This window comes from Carica papaya, chromosome 5 (assembly GCF_054855325.1).
Source record: "Carica papaya isolate Zhongbai chromosome 5, ASM5485532v1, whole genome shotgun sequence".
Lineage (NCBI taxonomy): Eukaryota > Viridiplantae > Streptophyta > Magnoliopsida > Brassicales > Caricaceae > Carica > Carica papaya.
Window position 1 is genome coordinate 40,786,579 of NC_142313.1, and position 26,095 is coordinate 40,812,673.

Sequence of the window (26,095 nt, forward strand, 5' to 3'; positions counted from 1 at the left end):
CATTACTTTACTTCAAATATTATTGTTGTCACTATCAATTTGTCATTATTTCCACTATTATTCTCGCTATTAATATTATTGTATTTACTATTACTAGCAATATTACTACTGTCACCATTACTATTATCATTGCTACTACTGCCAGAACAACTGTTATATATATAATCACAAATTATTACTCATTGGACTTACTATTCATATGTAGTTTTTTCTACGCTTTTAATACTATTTTCCCATACCCAACTCACTACTCTATGCGAAATGAATTGCTTCATCCAAAAGGAAAGTGGTAAATATATTTACTTTCCTTTTTTCGATTTTTATAGTACAAAAAGTTTATGATGCATCATGTCCATCATGAATGTTTCCCCAATGTGGGTCCATTGCAAACTTCATTTTAAAAATAAAATAAATTATTAACACCACTTGGAATTAAAAAGAAAAAATGCTCAATATTTTAATTGGAAAGTAAATTAAATATTATATAATATTAGACATATTAAAATATTTTAAAAACTCAAATTAATAAAACTATAAAATTGAAGGAAACGGGGTCAAAATTAAAACACCAAATAATCTGGTAAAGAAAACACGTGTCAAATATGAGGACACGTGGCATTCAAGAGCGTGAAACAGTTGTCCACCTCACCCCCTTGGGTTTTGCCAAGTATTCTTCGTCTCCTCTTGTCGTTTCCTATTATGTTATCGAAATAAAAGGCGGTGAGTTTGGTGCTTGACACACCTTATTAGTCTCCTATTTCTCAGTTTTAGTTTCCTATTCCGATCCTCTCTCATGGGTTCAGAGACTTTCCTTGAAGTCGTTCTTGCCATTCTGATACCTCCCGTTGGAGTCTTTCTTCGTTATGGCTGTGGGGTAATTTCCTTCTTCATACCCATTTTATAATTTTAATTATAATCTGTATGTGTGTATGTATATATATATATATATTGTTTTATATTATATTGATTGTGTTTAACTATTTGAAATAATGGAAAATGCAGGTGGAATTCTGGATAGATTTGTTGCTCACAATATTGGGTTACATCCCGGGGATTATATATGCCATTTATGTTCTTGTTGGATGACAGGTTTCTTTTATTTTTTATATACATAATATGTTTTTTGTTTTATTAATAATTTTGGAGTCTTAATTTCTTGATGATTATAAGGGTTTTTAATGTTGGTGGTCATCATATAGTTGTGTTATTAGTGTAATTATCAACAACTCTAATTAATAGATTAATGAATTCTATGTAAGACCCATTTGAATCCCACGAAATTAATTAATTCAAAAATTATTATAATTTCTCTTATTCTTATTTTATTATTAGATTAATTATGAATACATTTTAAAATAATTTAATTTAATTTATTCCTATTATTTCATTTATAAAAAAAAAAAAAAAGACTTGATCCAGTGTGTCGCGGCTACATCGAGTTCTTCATCCGCCTGACTTGACGCCCTCCATCATCAACAAGAGAGATCACATTTTTTTTATTATTTTAATTAAAACCCCACATGTTTTATTATTTAAAAATAATAAATTTTATTTGTCAACGAAACTCTCGTGGATGTCGAAAACAACGCGTGATTTTTCAATATCGCGATATGGGAATTGTGTAAGGTTGAGAATATCGGGGGGAGAAAATGACGTAAATATGGACGTGGGGAATGGGAAAGTTGGTGGTAGGCATCGGATACATCACCGTCCGTGGACCCTCACCTGGATGTCTCATTTAATATTTTTCTACTTTCATTGTTTTTTTTTAAATTATTTGGGCAGTCAATTTTCTCGGCATATTTATTTAATTTTTTTTTATTCAACAAACGAAATTATTTTGTTTAAAATTAAAAGTTCTGTTTTAAGTAATTTTTAAAAGACAAAAGTAGTTAGTGTTTGCTTGATTTAAAATTAATTTATATTTTTTATAAGATGAAAAAAATTATATATTTATTAATTAAGTGGTACATAATTCTTTAATTATTATATATTAAAGAACACAACTTTTAATAATAAAAATATATATATATATATAATGATAAGAAGTTAGTTTTATATTTTTTTTAATAAAGATAATTAAATCAATCAAAAATATAATTTTATGTTCCATTTCATAACTTTAAACCATACATATATATGGTATATGTATATGTATATATATGATCAGTGGGCCTGATATAAATTGGGGCCCAAATATCCACATTGTTTAAAGGCTTTAGAAACTCAGATGATATATAAGAATTTTAAATGTTCTTATTAATATGAAGAAAGCTCTTTTAACAAAAAGGATAAATTATTAAAATAATTTTAAAAATATAATACTTATTATAATTTAATTTTTAATATTTTTTTATTATAATTCGGTCTATTTATTTTAAACATTTAATTTTTTTTATTTTATAACAAAAAATTAAAATTAAAACTAGTTAGACATTTTAAAAACTAACTAAAAATTAATTAAATTAATAAATTTATAATTTTCCTTCATTTTATTTTCTATAACATTATAATGTTTACTACGAACTAGTACACAAAATATCATTACTTACCGTGTGATCAAAATAACTTATATGTCAATCGTAGAAATTGAATAACTAGTGTATATTTATGATATAATCTATCAAATAAACTAAATGACTTAGAGTAAAACAAGAAATTTAAATTATTAAAACGAAATATTTAAACTGGGTTAATTAATTTACTAATCTCATTTAAAGATTTTTTTTTTTTTAAATGAATATAATAAACAAAGTTCAAAAATTCATTAGAAATTTATTTAAACAAAGGTCAAATCTACTAATATTACCTTTCAAATTTCAACTTCTTGAAAATTGAAAATAAAAAACAATTGCATGCACTTTATCACAAATTAAAATTGCCCAATTGATATACCATATCTTAGCTAGATTATGACTTCAAAAGTGTTATATTTTCAAAGCTTATATAGTATTCATTAGAAACTATGGAAAGATGTTGACTTTGAAGAGGTATCATTTGAAGGGATTCATGGTTGATAATTTTTTAATTTTGTTCAATTATTATTTCTATCATTGACATACATACATATATATATATATATATATATATCAAGAAACACTGTATGATTAAAATAGTTTTACTATTTTTAGTCATTTCCTCTAGTCTCAATTAAATGCACATATAGAATTAATTATACTATTATTGAGAATTTATAATTTAAATGACATTGACATTTTTTTTAATGCCAACAAAGATTAAATTTTTAATTTTTAATTTGAATTCTTGTAGTTTGATATTTTTTAATTTATTATTTAACATTTTTTAAAAATATTAATGCATCATTAATTGAGTTAACTAAAAATAAGATAATAAATTATTTAATACATTAAAAAAAAAAAAAAAAAAAAGTATAAAAACTTTCGTAAAAGAGGCTTTTCTTTTCCCATGTTCCCCACTTTAGAAGGCAAAAGCTAATATGCATGTTAATATAAAACATGTATGATTATCACCCAATTATGCTCGTACTTTACTCACCTCATTCTATATAATCACTTTATCTTATAATTAATTATTTTGGTTGATATAATATACATATATATATATATATATATATGTGGGCTACCCTTTATCTGCTTATTTATTAATTTTACATTTTGAGAAAAATTAGATGTTAAAATGACTTGTCTGAGCTTAAATTATAATTCATTTGGTTACACTACTTCATATTGAAATTAATTAAGATGTAATTAAAAAAAGTAATTAAGAGAAATACAGCTATACAGAGATTCAAATACTATATTATAATACCCAATTGAATCATTAATTATAATGAGTTACATCAAAAAGTTTATGGTATTAAAAACAATATATTCATGTCTTATAACTTAATTTTATTAATCTTAATACAAAAAAATATATTAAAAATATAACCCACATCGATTAAGTATGATAGCTCATAATTATGTACCAGGGAAATTCACAATTTTTTTGAAACTAATTTTCTTAATTTTAGTGTTGCATTAAATAATAAAATATAAAATATATTATTAAAAAAATATAGCAATCAGATAATTATGACTTTAGATTCAACTTTGAAGATCACTATCCGATAAAAAAATAAGAAAAATATTGCTTGTGTATGTATAGATATGTATGGATAGACAGCAATGGACCCACTTAGTTTATTGTTGTTTGCAACTTTCAAAAAGTTAATTAATTTTTATTCCTTTCTTTATCTAATGTATATTATATAGTTTTTGACTTGTCGATTAAATTTATAATAATATCTAATTTATAAAAATTAAAATAAAGAATGAAACAAGTTGATAAAACTTTGATATCGTCGGTCCAATATAGTTCGATGGTATTGGCATAAACCTGTGGAAGTAGATAGATACACACACACACACCCACACATATGTGCGTGTGTATATATATATATATGTACGTACGTATAAAAGGTGTAGATTCTCTTGGCTGATAAATCTTTTAAATTTATCCATTGAAGTTGGATCCGGCCATCATTGTTTTAATGTTAACTAGAGTAATAAAAGATTATATCTATAAAGAGATAATTCATAATATGTATAGATACGCAATGTATATATGTCTTTTTTTTTTGCACCCTAGTGTTTAGATAAGTAATTAATTAAATCTAAATAATCATTTTGAACATTTTAATTAATCAAATTGGACTTTTGCATGACTAAATTTTGATTAGACTTTGTAATCAAATTTACATTAGATAAAATGAAAGTAATGATCCTCTTGTTTGAATTATTGCCCGCCACATGAAATTTGGTGGAGACACTACGACAATAATTTCATTCTAAAGGAAATTTAAGATCAAATATTACGCATAAATGTAAAATATTGTATCATATGTTATTATTTAAGTGACTCGAATATTTATTTTTGATTAAAAAATGAACTTAACATTACATATATATCTATATCAAATTATACAATGTTAATATGATTATAACGTGGTAGATTCGCTATTATAACAATCTCATTCTAAAGATATTTAAAACCAAACATTGTGTGTACGAGTAAAATGTTTCATTATATGCTGCATAAATTTAATTTAAGATTTATATATATTATAAATTGTAAAGGTCCAAATTCAATTGAATAATAATACTGAAATTTATAAGATATTAGCGAAAATAATTAAGAATTTAGAATTTACATTCTTTACACAGTTTAATCAGAATGTTCAATAGAGTAACGAAAATGTCCTTTGAAAGAAATTAAAATAACTGAAGAAAAGTATAAGTATAACCTATGGAGTCGACCTCAGCTGCGCCACTAGTAGAAAACGGGAGGCAACCTTCAATTACTGACTTTCCTACCGCTCAGGATTCGGATCAAGATCGTCCTGATATGAAATGGTTAATAAAGGGAGATGAACTACATTAGTCTAATAAGAATATCAACACTTTACTACCAATACAAAAAACTAAATATTAGTAAAACAAATCACAAAACAACCAATGAAGCTTTTTTTTTTTGTAAATTCATTTGATTTTAAAAACAATAATTTCGTACTCACATTTCAAGTCCTCAAATGCTACTTATAAATGAAGAATCAAGATAGTAATATATTAAACACTTTAAGAAACAAGCAATAGTCAAGTTTTTACTTTTTTACGTATTTATTGATGCTGTTGGGAGTTCATAGGGGTCCCCACTATACGTGGACTCAATATCCAATCTATTAATCAACCTATCGTCCTCATACCTCGTCCGGTAATGGACATCAAATGTACCATCACCTCAATATCTCGTCCGGTATGAGCGTGAATAAACACTTCCCAATCTCTTCCTATATGAGACTTTTCAACCCTGTTCGACTGAGGGTAACATCCACAATAGGGTTTACTTTATGTACCAGATTCGTACACCGTTTTTCATGACACCCGGTAAGCCTTTTAGTTTAATATGTCAATTTAACACATACATGTCCACATCATCAACTAGCCACTAGTTACATACAATAATCTCATTTCATAATTACAAGAAAATAGGATGATAAATTAGCAGACAATATAATTTAATATTTAATAATTAACTAGAGCGTAATCAGAACATTTATTTCAAACCAATCAACTGATAGAGATAAAACGGTTAAGTAAAATAATAAACAAGAAAGCAATTAAACCGATGAATTAAAGTGTAGGTGGTAAGCAAATAATAACAATCTGACAATAAATGAACAGTACAAATAAAATAAGCAATTACATATCGACCTGTATTTAATTAATTAGGGGTTGCCAATATTCAGAAATTTCACCGTTTATTATTTATTAAACTTTAATTAACTGTAATGGAAGAAAGGATGAGAGATTCTTACCTCTAGTTGGTGTTCGAAATACCGTCTTTTTTTACTGCACTTCCTAGTAATTCTCGAATTTCTTGAGTTTTTCTATAAAAACCAAAGATACGCGTTACATATATCAAAAATACCCAAAAAATGAACAAAAAAAGGGTTTTAAAATTTTTCATGCCAGTTTAAGGTTTCAGCACGACGCCGTCGCAGTGTTTCGGCACCAATTTTGCCACTTATGGCAGTGCCTCCTCTCAGTTTGGCCGGTTTCGACAGGTCCTATGCGAAAATTTACAAAACTCGAGATTAGATTGCCTCTGTTGGCGAAAAAAAAAAGAGAAAAACTGAGACTTACCAATGGATGGATTTTCCGATGCAGAGAATCCGCTGTTCCTCCCTCGTGGTCAGGATTTTTCTTCGACCGTCATGCACAAAAAAATTAGGAATCCAACGGTCAAAAATTGAAAGGTAACGGGAAGGGGATTCGGGCTCACCGGAGGGGTTTTGGGTCGCAGGTGCAGTGGCTCGACCGAGGTTTAACCTCTGTTTCTAGCTTTTCCTTTGTTTTTTCGGCACCGTTATGGGTTTGAGGTGGCTTAAAATCAAAATACGAATAAAAAAGGGAGAAAAAATCGCCTTCCGGCGTAGTGACGGGCTTCGGTGCAGCAGTGACGACACTTGATCTTCTTCGTCAGCAATTGGTTCGCTTCTTGCCGCCCCTTTTCTTCTTCTCTGATTCCCTCTTGGCGGCTAGGGTTTTTGGTCTGTGGGTGGAGAGGCTTAAATACTTCTCCACTTTCGATCTGGACCGTTCGTTCGAGGAGACGTAGCCTAACCTCAACCATTGATCTATCTTATTTGGAAAATGAATAAGGACCGCACTATTGGATGCAATCATGATCGTTCGATCACATCTGAAAGAAAAATGAATATGAACCATCCATGCACATAAGAGCAAATCTGGGTCGTTGGATCCGTTGGTACGCATATCGCCTACATAGCTTCCCGCGTGGATGCGTGTCTGCGTGTCTACCATGCAGCACACGACGACTGGTCACGCTGCTGACGTGGTGGTCCTATGTGGCCACTTTTCTGTTTTTTCACTTTTACCTTAGTTTTTCAAGTTTCTTTTTAAATAAATCCTTTTTTATTTTCAGTTTAGCCTTGACTTTTAAAATTTATTTTTAAGTACACCCAAAATGTATATTTCTTCAAAAATTTTAATAAAAATTAAAATTTAAAATTTCTAAAATTATTTATTAATATAATTTCATTATCTCGAGCCTAATCTCGGACCTCGGTATTACATAAATGGTCAATTTATTATACAATGTTAATATCATTGTGATAAGATCACAATCTCAAGACATTATTAAATTTTAACATGGCTAAAATATCCTTAGTGATATAATAAATATAGTATAGACATTATTGAACCTGGATAGAGTAATACATACCATATCAATCATATGAGAGAGATTGATTTCAGTATAAGCTAGTACTGTTAATAATATGATAAATATATAAGTTTTTATTACACGAATAAATTCACTAGATTTTCTCGAATATTATGTCCTTATATAGAGTTTCTAATGGATCTAATCATAGTAGTTGTGTTAGTATTCTTTGGAGATTAATCATGTATAAAGGTTACTATATATTCGAATAAAAACTTGTCATTTAGCATAACATAGGTTTTGTAAATATCATTTAACATCATCACTCTTACTAAGAGGACAATAATATTATATGTGTACATCTTTAAGTGACCCTACTATTTTAAGAAATGAGTGTTTCTATCTATATGACACATGTATATAGAGTTTAACTAGTAAGATTAGACACATTCTATATCTCAAGTAGATAAAAATATATTTCCATACAATAATCGTTTATGGAAAAGTATTTAAGTTTACAGATAAACATGATTATCATTTAGGAGTTATAATGTACTGTTGGAGGTTACTCAAGTTGTTAATAGAATTAATGCTATTTTATTAAAACCACTGTGTTGATTTACAAAACTATTGCTAGCTTGAGAATAAATCTAACAACTGATATGGATGTTTATGGAAGAATTTAATAATCTTGATCTAATCTTGAATCTTGATGAAATCACGACCCACTTGAGTTGATCCTGGTGATTCTTAATTTGATCTTTATGATTTTTTATTTAATCTTGATAAATATTGAATTTTATATCAAATCTTGATTGGATTATGATTTGAACTAAATTCATGATGAATTTTAAAATTGTTTCTGAATTGATTCTTGAAATTAGTTAATTAGAATTAGCTATTGTCAACAAAAATATTCAATTAAGCTAACCAAATTGATTTAATTAAATATGGAGCATATGAAAAAGCAATTATTAATAAAGGGTTTTATTAAGTTAATTGGGTTTCAAGCTTAATGGATCATGATTAATTAAGTGGTAATTAATTGTGGATTAAGACCCTAATACAAATAATCTAATAGGTTTAGATTATAAGACCAAGCCTTAATTTTACAAAAGATCTCAATGGAAATGGATCATGAATAAACCTTAGGCCCATGAAAACTTAGATTAACCAATCAAAGAAGCTATATAATGAAGGGCAAGAAGGTGAAGATACCATATTGAACATTTGGGATGATAAGGGTAGAGAGCATTGGGTTGGTTTTGGATAGAACCCTAATCCTAAATCTTAGTTCTAGTATAAGAGCCGGTTATATAATACTTTACCTTATCATCACAATCATGGATAAATTTTACTAATGTAATGTGATTAAATAAATGTTATCCTAGTTTAAATCTAAATATAATATTTATATAAAGTTAAACAATTAAGATATACACTTTATAAGGCCATATATTGCAAATGACATGGAGTTATCATGTTTGTCGAAATTAATTTTTAAGTTTTCAAGTAGAATTAACTCATATAACTTATAATAAGTACAATTTATTATTATTATTATTATTTAAAAGTATACTAATAACGACTTTAGATTCTTAATAACTAAATGTTTGAAATTTGTAAGTCGATCACATAAATACTCTTAAAAAAATAAGCTCGAAAATAATTTTTATAGAGGAAAAATTCTTAAAAGAAGTAGATTTTTCTTTGTCGATTGCATATAAGTTGATATGAAAAATTCACATTTTTATCCTAAAAAAATATATATAATTACTTTTATTTCACGGCATGTTCGCTAAATTTAATTTATAAATTATACTAAATTATATAATTTAATTAAATTATAAAATATTATTTCAATTTAAGAAAGTACCAACAACACTTATTTTATTTTTCATAGAGTTTGAGAATTATAATAATTAAATATTAACCTTATTGACCTTAACAAACAACATTAATTTGCTTTATTAAGAAAAAGATATCTAAAGTAGACATTTTTAGAGATTTCCAACCCCCCCTCTTGCCTGGTTTTGGAAAAAAAAAAAAAGAAAATAAAAATAAAAATAAAATAAATAATTTTTTTTAAAAAAAACATTTCAGTAATTTTCCAGTAAGTCTTAGATTTTAGAGACAAGTCGCCATCTAAATAAATAAATAAATAAATATAAATTATTTAAATCGTCATTATTTCTATTTTTTATTATTAATTTAAAAAAAAAAAAAGAGTCGTTGATAGCTCACCTCCACTTTCCCACTATAAAGAGACCCACTGTCTGACAACTGACAACGAGAAGTTAACCGATCAATTTATCGAGACGATACATGAAAATAAATGAAACATTTCGTGATAAATTGTTTTTTTTTATCATCTCGGGATCTGCTCTGCTAACCGAACTGGCTTGCTTTGGAGTTTGGACTCTTCAGATCTTCAAAAATTAAAATCCCACACGAAAAATTAACATTTCCACGAATCATTTATATGTTATCTTCTCATTTAATGCAATAAAAAGCAAGTGACGTTTCAGAAGACAGCTTTATGTCTTGTTTCGCTCACTCGCCAATTTGGCGCGTCCATACTTATGGTCATGAGAGATTTAATGTTTTTTTAAAAAAATTAATTTTAATTTAAAAATTTATTATCTCACAATTTAAATATTAGTCAAATTCACTACTTTATATTTAATTTAAAATATTTATCAAATCTATTTTTGAATTTAACTTAAAAGATTTTATGTCAGCATTAAGTATTTTTAAAAATTAGAAATATTCGTTTTTCCTTCTATCTTTTCTACTCTTTTTGTAATTTAACCTTATATTCATATATAAACATTTAGATACTAATAAGTAATTAAAATTAAAGCCTCAAATAATTTAATATTTATAAATAAAAAGTCAGACCATATAAAATCAAAACTTATAATTTCCCATCTAAGACCGAGATAGGCAAACTTATGCTATATACTTTTTATTCTATATATATATATATGTATTTTTTGTCAATATAGAAAAATATTACATAACCCAAAGTCAAGTGTGAATCATATAAATAATTAACTACCAAATAACAACAATAAATTTATTGTCACTTTAAAAATTTAAAATCATATTTTTTAAAGAATCATATAAAATAATATATATATGTGTGTGTACTATTGTATTAGAGAAGAATTAAGCCTTTAGCTTTTATTTTCAAAGATATTAAAAAGTATTACATAAGCAATAATTAATTACCAAATAAGAAAGATAGATTTATTGTTACTCTAAAAATTTTTAAAAGGGCATTGATTTTTTGGTAAGTTTTAAATGACCAACATACCATACATTAGTAATTATAATCATTAACTCTAATTTATAGATATATATATATATATATTCATTTATTTTTTTGATTATTTAAGAGCTCATAATTAATTAGGCTATAAGGCATTAAAGATATGACTGGGTAGGATGACGTGGAAAGGAGAAGAGGATATGATTTGTGTGGCATCACTCTTTCATGCCTTTTCAATTAATACACAATCTTCCAAACCTTTCTACCTATACCTCCCACACACACACACAAACATACATACTTAAATATACACATATATACATATATACTTATACCCATTTATTATTTATTATTGTTATTAATTTTTTTTATTAAAAAAAAATATGTCATGATAAATCCCTATCCATAGCAAGAAGAAAGACCAGCAAAAAATCAGAAATATCATGAAAAAATAAATTATTATTATTATTATATATAATAGAAAAGTATTTTAAATTATTTAAAATAAATAAATAAATAAATTTTTCATTTAAAAATAAGTAGTGTTGTAATTCAATGAAGTATGGAAGCTTGTTTTTGTCTGTCATTGTATGCACGTATACTTATATATATATATGTATATGTATATTATATTGGGTCTTAATTTTGAAGGGTAGAAGAGAATGACAAGAATATAAATGGGGGGGGGGGGGGGGGGGGAGCAAAAGACAATAATACTGATTTATGAGATAATACGTGTGTGTGTGTGTGTGTGTGTGTGTGTGTATATGTGTGTGTGTGTGTGTATATATATATATGTGTGTGTGTGTGTGTGTGTATAGGTGATGAGTTGTTATTATTTTGGGATCCAACCAATAAAAGATCTCATTGTCATGGTTTGATTGATTACCAAGAGTGAAGCTATCAAAAATCAACAACTCTCTTGCCCCATAAAGGATGAAATGGTCGCTTTCCCTTTGAGTTTCTCTGAAAGCTCCTCCTCTCTATAAATGGTTGATAATTTTATCACACCTTTCTTTTTCTTCTTTTTTAATTTTAAAATTCAATGTTGATTCCAATCATCTACGTACATATACATATACACAGTAACTAATACGAATGAATACATATTTATGTACACCCACTTTCCCATTACGGGACCAAATTTGTGACTTTTCCTTTTAAAAAAAGAATTATTCAACTTAAATGTCATACCGCTGATGATTTTTGTTCATCTTGCTTAGCTGTTCACAATCGTGTTAATGTACATGGTTTTGTAATATCCGAACACAGAATTTTACCTGAGATCAATTTTAACATTTAAAAATTAATTTCATTTCATTTAATTTTTGTTGAATTTATTGAAAAAAAAAAATATATATATATATATATATATAGGTTAAGGATCTAATCGAAAATAATTTTAAAAAAAAATGAGTAAAAATTTGTGTTCGTATGGTGTTTTTAAAAGAAAAATTAGAAACATGAAGTAAAAGTACAAATAGAAAAAATTGTACCACGTAGGACCGTCCAGTCAGCAGTCCCGACGAACCGGAGCACGCCGCGTGGAAAGGCATGCTGACGTCGGTACCACACAGGATGCCACACCGGCGATCCGCGAACCTCGCGATCAGACGACACAGGATCGATCATGCGCGCGTGGATGACCCGAATTTATTTTTTCCTTAAATGTGATCGGACGACCGAGATTAAATCGCAATGGACGGTCCAGATTCATTTTCTCCTTATGCGCGATCGGACAGACGAGATCGATCGTGATAGACGATCCAGATCAACGCGGTATGGATATAAATATCTCGCATCACACGGGAACCCAAACCCTAGTTACCAGTCTCTGCTAGAGAAGGAGGCCGATCGTTGATTGCCGCCGCACCGGAGCCACTGTAAAAAAAGGTAAAAATTCTCTCTACCCGCTCAGAATTCGATTCCGAGCACCCTTGTGGCCAAATTGGAGCAAAATGGACGGGGGGTGATCCAGAAACTACGGACAAAGCCCGACGGAGCTGTTGCAACCAATTTTATGTTGATTTAATTCTTTTATTTTCAAAAAATATTGGATTTAGTTCTTTTTAGTTTGTGGTAATTAATAGGATTAATATTTGTGTTATATATATAATGCCCAAATTAGTTTTGATTGTAATTAAAATTGATGAATAAATATAAATTTTAATTTTTTTAATTCTTATTTAATGTAAAAATGAAGGAAATTAAATGGATGATGAAATTGAAAACAATTTTGAAAAAAATGGGTGAAAATTTTAGTTCTTGAAGTATTTTTGAAAGAAAATTTGAAAACTGGGGGTCAAAATGCAATTTAAAAAAATTGTACTATGTAGGATACCCAGTCAGCAGCCCCGACGAACTGGAGTGTGCCGCATGGCAAGGGACATTGACGTGGTGCCACGCGAGCGATCTGCGTGTCTGTAATCGAACGGTCCAGATCCGTTCTCGCACACACAGACTGTCTGGATCCGTCGCCCCCCAGACGCGATTGGACGACCATGATTTAACGCAATGAACGGTTGATATCCACTTCCTATTTAAACGCGATAAGATGGTGCAGATTCACTTCATATTTAATCGCGATCGGACGATTCAGATCAAATGCAATGGACGACCCAAATTAAAAGAAGATGGATATAAATAACCATCTTCATACTAAACTCTAACCCTAGCCGCCAAACACCCCCACCGGAGAAGAAGAGCCAGGCGTCAGGAAGGAAGCCACCCACCACCCGCCACTGCGACCGTCAAAAGAGGTAAAAATTGTCTTATTTACTCGAAATTCGATTTTAAACACCCCCATGGCCAAATCAGAGCAAAATGACTGGAGGATTGGCCGAAAACTGCAGGCAAAACCTGGTGGCGCCGCCACGGGAAAATACAAAAAACACCTCCGATGAGGCCCTTCTCGATTATCGTTTTGCGTAATTCTTCCACCATTGTAATCACGTTTCCTTCTCTACATGTTGATCAAAGCAAAACACTCAACCGCAAAAGTGAGTTGGTAAAGCCGCCACACCAAAGAACCCCGTCGCCGGTAAGTTTTAGTTTTTTAATTTTTTTAAGCCAACTGAGGCTCCTTAACATATTTTTTCGCAGGGATTGACACAAAATCGACCGAAAATAGTCGACCCAAGGAAAACCGCTGCCGTGGGCGACAGTGCCATCGCCGAAGCACGGCAGAGCTACCGTGTCGAAATTCTGAAATTGGCCAAAACGGGTTCCTAACATTGATTTTTGATTTTTTAGGATATTTCTAGATACTCGAAGCACGTTTTAATCTCCGAAGAAAAATTCAGGGAACCCGGAGATTGCCAGTAAATGCAGTTAACAAGTTTAGGATTTCGGGTATTAATTTGAGTAAAAATCCCTCACCTTATTCTCGGTTATGGAATTGAAGTCTAATTAATAATAATACAGTATTTTTTGTAATTTAAAAAATATCCATAATTAATTACGGGTTACTAATGGAGACAGAACTGGAAGTTATTCATTGTTGATTGTGTTGATTTATTTTATAGTTTAAATGCATGATAATATCTGATTGATCGATTTTATAGTTTTGAATGCATATATTACTTGCCTTATGTGATTACAGTTAAATTGGAAAACTGAGATGCGATTGTATTTCTTGATGCATGTTTTGTTTGTCTTATGTGATTACGGTTAAATTCGGAAACTAGAGATTAAAGATAAACGAAAAATTATGTGATTAAGTGAATGGATGAAATAACAGTCTTACTTGATATCCTGGGAGATGGTGAATGGACCAGGTACATAAAAAATCCTACCGTGAATATTGCCTCATATCGGAGGAGATATTGAGACTTGGTAATTTAACGCTTATACTAGACGAGGTATGAAGACGGCCCATTTCACCCTCATACCGGACGGGGTATTGAGGTTTGGTAATTTGGCACTCATATCGGACGGAATATGGGGACAGCTCGTTAATTGAAAATGTTAAAGAAAATGGTTCACGCGTAGTGGGAACATCCCTATGGACCCTCATAGATACCAGCAGACTGATAAAATAGAAGATTATTATTTCAACCGATTGTATATGAAATCATAATTTTGTTATGTTATTGTCTCTATAGGTTATTTTTGTAAATTTCGCTACGGTAAGTAGACTACAAATGATTTTATTTATGATAAATGAGTTTGCTTAATTAAGAGCACAATTAGTTAATTTTATGATTTCTACCAACCTTCATTTCTGTGTCGGTGAGTAGCGTGATACTCTTACTGGGCTAGTGTAACTCATTCTTTTATTAATCATTTCAGATCAAGAGGATCAGGATCCAAAGCCCGATTCACAAGAGGGTTGCGAGTAGGATGCTAGTTTTACTTATTTTTCATTTATTTATTTAATTTTTCGTTATTTCTATTAAAAATGGTCATTCTCATAGCCCTATTTGGTATTTTAGTTATTGTGTAAGGAATGTAAACCCTAACTATTTATTTCGCTTCTGCACTTAATTTATAATTTATTTCTTTGGAAATTCTAGGGTCGTTACAATGTATCATATCATTGACACGTAATGATTCTTTATTGGGTCTTTTTTCTATGTCTGCGACCACACATAGTCTGATATAAAAGCTTATATGATAGTTATTTTGATTTAAATTGGTCTTAATGGTCCAAATTAAAAAAAAAACTAAAATCCCTAATTTTACGAAACCTCTAAATATATTCCCTAGACCTTATTGTCAGTGCATTCCTAATTTTCCCAGCTATTTGATCGTGTTTGCAGGCCAAGAGTCCATGGGATTAACTTGTCTTCTCAATAGTCAATAATTGCTTACTCATACTACATCTAATATCAATTAAGACTTTTAGCAATATCAATGTTAATGAATTCATCTCTCAACAATACATACCTTAGTAGGAGGAAAATAATCTCGCTTTTAGGTCCTTATGGACCAATCAAGCCAGTAACCAGAGCCACAAGTGACACTAAAGTTCTTGGTGTGCTAGCTGAAGCATCAATTTAGTTTGGTACCCATTTTCCAACCAGCCAAATAAGAATGTTTTGATTGTTTCCAACTCTTCAATAGAGAGGCCTTTTTCTAAAAATTTTCTTCCTGTAATGATGTTTAGCTAAACATAAGTTAGCTTATATCCCACAATGGTTGGTCTAAAATCCTCACTTTTAAAATATCTTGACTACATAATTTTATAAAATAGAGAAGGAGGATTTGATGTTAACCTCTAGGCTTGTTTTGCTAGCAATGTTTTATTATATTTTAAAGTCGACTTTGTGACGCACTTCGAGTTTTCCTCCCCTCATCACTCTTATATTGATGTGCTATAAATATTCCATTTTCAACCACATCCACGTATGGCCTTCTTACCTATTTGAGCATCACATTTGTGTTTATATTCTATTTCCATTCCCACACTTAATTGACTCCATAAACTGGTACTTAAACATTGTCAGCATATCGTGATTTTGTTGAGCCCTAAGCTCCATCATCATCCCTCTCTAAATAAAACCACATTATTTTCCATGCAGCCCATACATAACAAAAGTTGTAAAAGCCAAGAACCTTAAAGGAAATGAATTTATAATTTAAATGCGGAAGTGAATAATAGAGTTAGAGTTTACATTCCTTACACAATAATTTAGAATACCCAATAGGATTACGGGAATGTCCTTTGTAAAGGTCAAACAGTAATTAAAAAAATGAATAAATAAGCATGATATGACAACCTTCACTAGCACTTGAAAGGAGTTCAGGTGGTGAACTACTCACAACATTCTTACTTATCGAGATTTGGATCCTGATCTTCTTGATCTAAAATGATTAATAAAATGGTGAGTTACACTGCCCAAATAAGAATATCACACTAATCACAAATATGAAAAATTAAAAATTAGTAAAAATTAGAAAAATAACTAATGAAACTCTTACTTTAATTAAATACATTTAACATAAAGACGTTTGTTTGATACATACCATTCTGAGTTTTTCAAAAACAACATATAAATACTCTTATCCATGCTACTTTTTATTTTCACACATAAGAGAATAAGTAACGACAATTTTTCTTTCTTGCTTAATTACTGATACCCTTAGGGGTCCATAAGGGATGTTCCCCTACTCATGAACGCAATATCTAATTTTAATAATTAACTGGTCATCCCCATACCCCGTCCGATAATGAGCGCCAAATATTCTATCACCTTGATATCTCGTCCGGTACGAGGGTGAACTATATCTTTCAAATCTTTTCGGTATAAGACTTTTCAGCCCTATCCAACTAAGATGATGTTCACAGTAGAGTTTTCTATGTATCAGGTTCGTCTGTCCTTTTCCTGGGTACCCGGTAAGTTTTTCACATAAAGATTCTCATCAAGCAAAATAACTAAAAAATGCATACTAATATCTCATATTATATTTATAGATCAATTAGACGATATTTATACAGGCGATGTAACTTATCATAATAAGGGATAGAGTAATCAGATAACCAACTAAACAAGATAAATCGATAAGACCATTAAAATCATAAATCAAGAACATGCACAATATGATAACAAGCAAGTAGGACCGTACAGAAAAATAAACAAAAAATTAGGACAATTGTGAACTAAACCGATTTCGACTAACTAGTGACATGTAATTATTTTTAGGAATTTTTAATTTTTCACAAAAACACAAAATTATACAATGTTTAGCGTCAATTTATCATAACGGAGAATAAAGTGATGGATCTTTACCCAGATCGGTGTTTCGAGATGTTGCGTTGTCTACTATGTCTTCTAATGGGTACCAGATTTTCTGAATTTTTTCTGCAAAATTCAAAATACTCATCACGCATCTAAAAATACTGCAAAAATTCAAAATCGGTGCCCAAAACTTTTTTCGACCAATTTTGGGATTTCGGCATGGTGGTTCGCCTCGACCTGGCAGGTTTTGGTCAGTTTTATACGTATCTCTACAGAAAAAAACGTTATAGAGACTTGGCTGGCCGAAAAATCACAAAAATTGAATCTATCAACGGGGGAAGGGGCCTCCAGGTGCAGCGACTCTGCCGGTCCTCCTTCGCGGCTGGGATTCCTTATTTGTCTAACCTGCACAGAAAAGGACGGTAAGCATAATGATCAGAAAATCATGTAAAATAGGAAGCATGAATGGGCTCATTGGAGGAATTTTTAGGTTTTGGCCGTGGCGGCTCCATCGGGATTTACCTGCAGTTTTCGGCTCATCTGTCGTCCTTATTGCTCTAATTTGGCCACATGGAAGATAAATCGAGTTCCGAGCGGGTAGGGAAAAATTTTACCTTTTTTGGCGGTCGGCGATGACTCTAGTACGGCAGCGGTCGGCAGTCGGTGTCCTTCTCCGATGCCTGGTTCTTCTTCTTCAGCGGGGGCTACCGGCTAGGGTTTGGATTTTTCTGCATCACAAGGTATTTATATCCATTCCGCGTCGATCTGGGTCATTCATTACGATTGATCTCGTCCGTCTGATCGTGCCTAAGAAGGAAACGAATTTGGACCATTCATCGCGATTGATCTCGTTCGTTCGATCGCGCATAAGAAAGAAACGAATCTGGTACGTTCATCGCGATTGATCTCATCCGTTCGATCATGCCTAAAGAATGAACGAATCTGAGCCGTTCACGCACGTGGGATATAATGTGGGCCGTCAGATCACTGGGCACGTAGATCGCCTGTATGGCACTGATGTCAACGTGTTTGACACGTAGCGTGCTCCGGTTTGCTGGGGCTGCTGACTGGGTCGTCTCACGTTTTCGAATTTTCTCTTTTTTTACTTTGACCCACTATTTCTAATTTTTCTTTCAAAAATATCAATTGAACTCAAAATTTTATCAATTTTTTCTAAAATTATTTTGAATCTCGTTCTTAATTTATTTTTGCTTACAATTTTAATTAAATAAAAATAAAATAATTTAAATAATTATTTTAATAAAATAATTTAATAAGAAAAAATTATCTTGGACTGTTTTTACTGGTCCGGATATTATAAAAGATCGAAGGAGTTCATACTTGTCTATTGACCCTCTAAGTCAATCATTATTTCTCTTGGTATTGAGTAGCGAACGTTTAGGGGATCTCTCTGAAAAAAAAGTAGCCTTGCCTCCAAGAGATTTTCATCGATTGTGAAAGGATCACTCATCTTCTTTGCACAATTCCATGCCACCACCTTTGTCATAAATTTTGGAGGTAGATACAGCTTCAAATATCAAATATTCGTCTTATAACACTTAATTTTGTTGACGTAAGTTTCAAAGATGGTATTGATTTTCATATTGCAACTTTATATTCTATTATGCACTGTGTAAATCTTGTTTATTCTCAAACTAGAATGTAAAATAGATTCTTAACCAAATTTTTTGCCTCCATCTTTCTATGCATTTTCAACATACTTCTCATTATATCAATGTTGGAGGTCTTTTTTATATGCATAAGTCCTCACTAGGTAATACACATTTAAAAATTTATCAAATTCTAAAACTGTTCAATGACGCTACGGATCGAACAGAGCCCTTTATTCAAAATATGCATAAAAACTATACATGTTGACAAAGTATACAAATTATAAATTACTAGATTAAAACCTGTAGGTATACAAATGATTAAATTAATAATTAATTCTATTGTTTGTAGAATTAATTATGGTCTTGTCACAAATACATTGTATCTCTTTAATTATTAATTGTCTCAGCACTATTGATTATATCTTTTTATAAGTACTTGGTAAAAATAAATAAATAAAGGTGATAGTTTAATTAAACTCGTTATGTTTGAATTATGAAGATTGGACGGATTAGCCTTAATTAATGGAATGTTTTCTTTCTTCGTTTCTTTCTTTTTAGATGTGGGAGACGTCTATTTTTGACTAACAATAGCACCAACATGTGTAACAGCTACATGGTCAACAACGTATTTGTAGTCATTTTCTTCCATAGATTGGGTCAAGTTATATATATATATATATATATATTATATTATATTATGTGTATATATCTTATCATAATTTTTTTAAAAGAAAATTAGTGACTATCATCTAAATTAACAAATAAAATATTAATGAAAGGAAACAAAGGCGTAAATGTATACATAAGTGAATGTGGGACCGGATTGCAAATGTCGGCATCTAAAAAAAGGAAGAAAGATTTATATATATATATATATATATATGACTGTTGTGTGTGTTGTCGAATCCACCTACCGCTACACAATAGAATAAATATTTTTGTCATTTTTGTATTTTATGCTTTATTTATAAGACTAAATAGACAAAGATTTTGAATTTAGAGGAACTTAACACCTTTGTAGAGAGAGACAAATTACTAATCATTTAATTAAAAGATTAACTTGTCTTAATTATTATTTTTTCAACAAATTACAGTCACATAAATATTTTTTTACTAATAATTTGTACTTAGTTATAAAATATTTTATAAAACCTTAAGAAATAAAATGATAAACTAAAATTTGAAGAACTAAAAAGAGTTTTTTTTTTTTTTTTTTTTTGGGTTTTTGAAGAAGGTTCAATATATATATATATATATATATATAATATATATATATTGATTTTAAAGAGTTGTGGAAGATTGGGAACCCATTTGCAAAAGAGACAGAAAACTAAATACAATATAGTGAGTGGGTAATCTAATTTTCGTCAACTTTGGTAGATATTTAAGTTACAAAAGTAGCCGAGTAAAAAATGCTTTTCTAAGTAAGAGAGTCTCGAGGCTTAAGGGTGGTTTTATTTAAATAATGGAGTATTACCCAAATATTTTGCTAAGATGCATGTAGTCCACAGTGTTTGCTTCTTAATTAGAAGGGTCTAGGCCAATTTGGCTAAAAGTGCAAGATTGAGATAGTCTGTGTAATATTTTGGATCCGAAAATTAGTTTGGGATAATTTTTTTTACTTTTTTTAAAATATTTTAATAAGTATTTTTAAATTATTTTAATTTAATTTTGTTAAATTATTTGAGAAAAATAGATTATGAACGTAATTGAAAGTAATTTTGAAAAAAATAAGTAAAAATTTGAGTTCGTGTGGTATTTTTAAAAGAAAAATTAGAAATAAAATATCAAATGTAAAAATAAAAAATTCGGTCACGTAGGACGGCACAGTCAGCAGCCCAGACTAACCAGAACATATCGCGTGGTAAAGCGTCGCGCCACTCGGGAGGCCATGCGGACGATTCACGTGCCCAGAGATCTAACGGCCCAGATTCAATCCTGCGTGCGTGAATGGCTCAGATGTGTTCTTCCTTAGGCACGATCGGACGGACGAAATCAATCGTGATGAATGGTACAGATTCGCTCACGCAATCGCCCTAAATAGGCAACGATTGGACAACTCTCCTCGCTCCATGTCGATGCGGATGGACGGTCTAGATCGACACGAAGTGAGTATATAAACATCACGTTGCAAAGGAATCCCAACCCTAGCCGCCCTGCCCTCACCGGAGAAGAAGGATCAGCCGTCGAAGAAGGAGACTAACCCCCAACCGTCACCGCACTAGAGTCATCACCGACTGCCAAAAAAGGTAAATTCTCTCTTACCCGCCTGAAATTCGATTTTGAGTCTCCCTATGGTCATATCAGAGTAAAAGGGATGGTGAGTGAACGAAAACCACCGCCGCAATTGAAACCCTAAACCCCCTTTGATGAGCTCTTTTCTGTTTTCTATTTCACGCAATTTTCTGATCATTGTGCTCAGCGTATTTTTCTGTGTAGCTTAGTCGAAGAAGAAACCCTAGTTGCAAAGGAGAATTGACGGAGCCGCAGCACCTGGAGACCTCCCCCCTCTCCCCCTCCCCTCCCTCCCCCCGCCGCCAGTAAATTTAGTTTTTTTTTGTGATTTTCGGCGAACCAAGATCCCCTAACGTATTTTTCCATAGGGGTACATGTAAAACCAGATAAAACTGACTAAAACAGGCCAGGTCGAGGCGAACTACCATCATTGGCGGCGGAGCTAGCGCTGGAGCATGGCACCGTGTCAGAACCTTAAAATTGGCCAGAAAGGATTTTCGACATCGATTTAGGATTTTTAGGGTATTTTTAGTTGTGTGATGAGTATTTTGGATTTCTGCAAGAAAATTTGAGAAATCCAGGACCCGTTAGGAGGTATAATTGACAACGTAACGTCTTGAAATACCAATTCGGGTAATGATTCCTCACCATATTTTATGTTACAGCAAATGAAGGCTTAATAATTGATAATTGTGTATTTTGTAAAACTAGAAAATTCTAACAATAATTACATACCACTAGCGGAGTCGAAAAATTGGTCAGTATACGATTACCCTAAACTCGTCTATGTGGCTATTTATTTTTATGTACTGCCTAAATTACTTATTGTTTTGTCATATGATTTAAATTAACATTGTTAATTACTTTTTCGTTATTGATCGTCTTATTGTAATTCTTATATGATTGATTGAGTTAAAAATAAAGGTCATGAGTACGCTTCTTGGTTATTAAGGTATAAAGTTGTATTATTTGCATAAATGTCGTTTAATTAATCTGTGAATATGATATGAAAGGTTGGTATACGCTTGGTGTTTATTTTGTTAATGGGAATCTTTATATGAAAAGCTTATTGGGTATTCTGGGAAAGGGCAGTCGGTTCTGGTACATAGGGAACCTTACCGTGAACATTACCTCAGTCAGACGGGGATGGAAAGTCCCATACCAAAAGAATTTGAGAGATATGGTTCACCTTTATATCGGACAGGATATCGAAGCAATGGAATGTTTGGCGCTCATTACCAGGTGAGGTATGCGAACGATCGGTTAATTGATAAATTTGGATATTTAGTGCACACGTAGGGGGATATCCTTATGGACCTCTAGAGGTACGAATAAACAGGTAAAAAAAGAAAAATTATCGTTTCTTGTTCACTTGTGCGTGAAATTGAAAAGTTGTATAGATATTGGTCTTCGTATGTTGATTTTTGAAAAACTTGTAATGGTAAAAATAGAATAAATTGTTTTTTTCATGATAAATGAATTTGCTTAAATTAAGGGCTCCATTAGTTGTTTTGTAATTTTTACCAATCTTTATTTTTTGTATAAGTTATTAGCGTAGTATTCTTACTGGGTCAGTGTAGCTCACCCTTTTATTAATCATTTCAGATCAAGAGAACTAGGATTTATATCCTGCCGGATCCCTTCAAGAGCTAGTGGAGGTTAATCCCTATGACATTTATCTATTTGTTTTAAATCATTTATTTGCTTATTTTTACGAGCTACTTTAGTATAGACATTTTCGTAACCTTATTAGGCATTATAATTTACTGTGTAAGAAATGTAAAACTTAACATTATTATTCGTTTCTACATTTAAATTAAGAAATGTAAAGCTTAACATTATTATTCGCTTCTACATTTAAATTATAAATCCACTTCCTTTAAGTTCTGGACTTTTACACGATCAAAAGGTATGGAGAAAAATTTAGACCACGGAGTCTTACTCCTGAAGGACGATACAATGGCTTATTTTTACTGTCTTGAATACTTGAAGCACTGGTAATATAGGCTCTATATTCGTCTTTTAGATGAGTTATTTGCATGTTGATGTGTTGTGATTGATATAAAATGGTAGGTTATTATAGATGGAATGACACTAATAATAGCCTTGTATATTGCATAGATTATGGGATTTTTTGTCCATGTATACTTTGGTTGTGCCATAGATATAACTAACACATATTGGAATATATGTTGAAACTTTCGAGCATATTTGTTGTATTTTTGTTATTATAAAGATAAGAGGTAAAAAATCCATTCTTGGATGGAAAGATGAGATATTTGCTTCAGATTGTCTCTATTTCACGAGTATTTTGGTTAATGGGCATTTGAACAAAAGATAACTCGTTGTGTCCACTAGTGAAGTACCACGAAACATGCATCAAGAAATAGGAAAAATCCCCTTTAGAGTGAAATATCTCCAGTATTCCTTGATGCATAATATACTACCATTGAAATTTATGGCGTGGTATGCTCTGTACTTTCTATAAAGAATCCCATTTGTAAAAAAAAGTATAATCATGACTCTTTTTAGTGATATATGTTAGAGAATAATGTAGAGAGTATGTTGATTTAACATTATATTCTTCTGTTGAACTACCTTATCATTTTCAGATGTCTCGAGATAACAGATATAAGAATAAAAAGAGATTGAAGATTGTAAGGACTATTAAAAATAGGACAATAATGTAAAGTGTTATAAATGAAACATAACGTATGAAAGAATAAGACAAGAATCAAGTTAATTTTTTTTTTTTCACGTGGCCTCATTTAACCGTATGGAATAATTTAATATTGATATAATATTTAAGAAAACATAAACTAGTAAGAAATTTCCAACATATTTAGATATCAATTAGAATACAAGTGCTTTTTTTGACTGTTTCCAATCTTACCCCCCCCCCCCCCCCCCTCTCTCTCTCTATATATGTATATATACACGCACATATATATATATACATGAATAGTTATAAAGTATTGCCTGATCCTAAATTAATTAGCATATTTTATAATTTAAAATCTGTATTAGAAATATGAAAATAAAATAAGCAAATAGTATTTCAAAAGTATATAAAATGATAATTATACAATATATATATATATATATTTTTTTTTAGGGGATTCCGCCTTTTCACGTTGTGGGACCAAAATACGGAATGGGAAAATTCCACCCTGAACTTTCTATGCCTTTAATTAATTAATTAATTAATTCAAAATAAGTAAAAAATAAAAATAAAATTAGTCGTTGCCATCACATATTTGGCCAGCTCTTAATTTATAATTTATAAAATTTAATTATGTTGATTTAAATAATGTTCAAGTTATTTACGAAATTAATTTAGGTTTTAAACCCCTTTTTCGATTTTATTAAACAATAAAAGTTTATATTTTTAATTAAAAATAAAAGGGAAATTAAACTTAATGCAGCAGAGAAAAAAAAATATTTGATTTAAGAAATTATTTGAAAATTGTAACGCCGTACCAACTACCAATGACAGCGAGTGTGGGAGGAATATTAATATGTTAATTAAAAGGCATTTTTACAGTAGATAAAATCTATTTATATACTAATTAAAGGATTAATCTTTAATTAAAAATAATTAATCTTTTTTAATTAAGGATAAAAAATAATTCGAACTGTTGTTATCGCTGCGGGGTCCACCAAGAGGTGTCGTTGTTTTTTGTTTTTTTTTAAATAATAAATGGAAAATTTTGGTGAGAGTAGTTAAAAAGTCAAGAGAGTGAGTGCACGCGCTGGAAGAGGAGATTCGAACATGGGGAAGGGAGACAGCGAGACACATTTGCTGCTTAGGTAGATGATATCAGATGTGGGTCCCGCTGCATGCACCAGAGGCTTTGTTGTACGAAGTTAGTGGGACCCACGTTGGCAGGAGTCGCACGACCACTTTATTTAGATGTAAGTTGCGCGTGCTTGTCACGCGCACTGGAAAATTAAAAAAATAATAAAAATGAAAAAAAATAAGAAAGGCCGTGTGTTACGTCTTTACGACGTCGTCTTTTAGATTGCTTTTTCCCTCATCTTTTATCTTCTTCACACACCTGCCATGCGTCCTTTTTTCTGGTCTTCTCTGAATGCTCTTCTTCTGTATATATATATATATATATATATATGAATAGAGTATATAACTTGGGTTAAGTCATCAATTTTTTTTTTATAATACCTTAAAATATTTCATTGTTATTATGAATTCTTTAAATTTCTTAAGTTATGAATGTTCATGCCTCTTCTTATTACATTACCTATTAGTTAATTTGTAAATTGCTTTTAATATAACTCGTGATTTTATGTACTTCTATAAATCGAGGTCGTAAGAAGTTTTATAACGTATTAATTTTTTAAAAAAAAATTTCTTATTTTTTATGGTAATATTATCTTATTTTTTTTATATTTTTAAAATTTAAAATACACTATCGTCATAATTTAAATTTATTAATTTATCTCGTAAATTAAATTTTATAAGAATTCGTCAATTTGTTTAACATAAAATTTTTTGTTAACTTTCTCCTACGACTTGAAATATAAAAATACTTTTTATTTTATAACATTTATGAGAAGAGACTTAATAT

At 30.5% G+C, this 26,095-nt stretch overlaps 1 protein-coding gene across 1 annotated transcript; it reads left to right on the forward strand.

Annotated features, from left to right (window-relative positions):
• Positions 1-733: 733 nt before the first annotated feature.
• On the forward strand, positions 734-1,308 carry LOC110821162 (Low temperature and salt responsive protein family). Its single transcript, XM_022050891.2, has 2 exons — positions 734-874; positions 1,003-1,308. The coding sequence occupies exons 1-2, from the start codon at positions 794-796 to the stop codon at positions 1,084-1,086; spliced, it is 165 nt and encodes a 54-aa protein (XP_021906583.1). The 5' UTR covers positions 734-793; the 3' UTR covers positions 1,087-1,308.
• The last annotated feature ends 24,787 nt before the right edge of the window (positions 1,309-26,095 follow it).

Excerpts from the sequence above, each read along its gene's own strand:
- LOC110821162 (XM_022050891.2), top strand. The coding sequence starts at position 794 with ATGGGTTCAGAGACTTTCCTTGAAGTCGTTCTTGCCATTCTGATACCT. Across the intron at positions 875-1,002 it reads TTCTTCGTTATGGCTGTGGG|GTGGAATTCTGGATAGATTT; the intron begins GTAATTTCCTTC and ends TGGAAAATGCAG.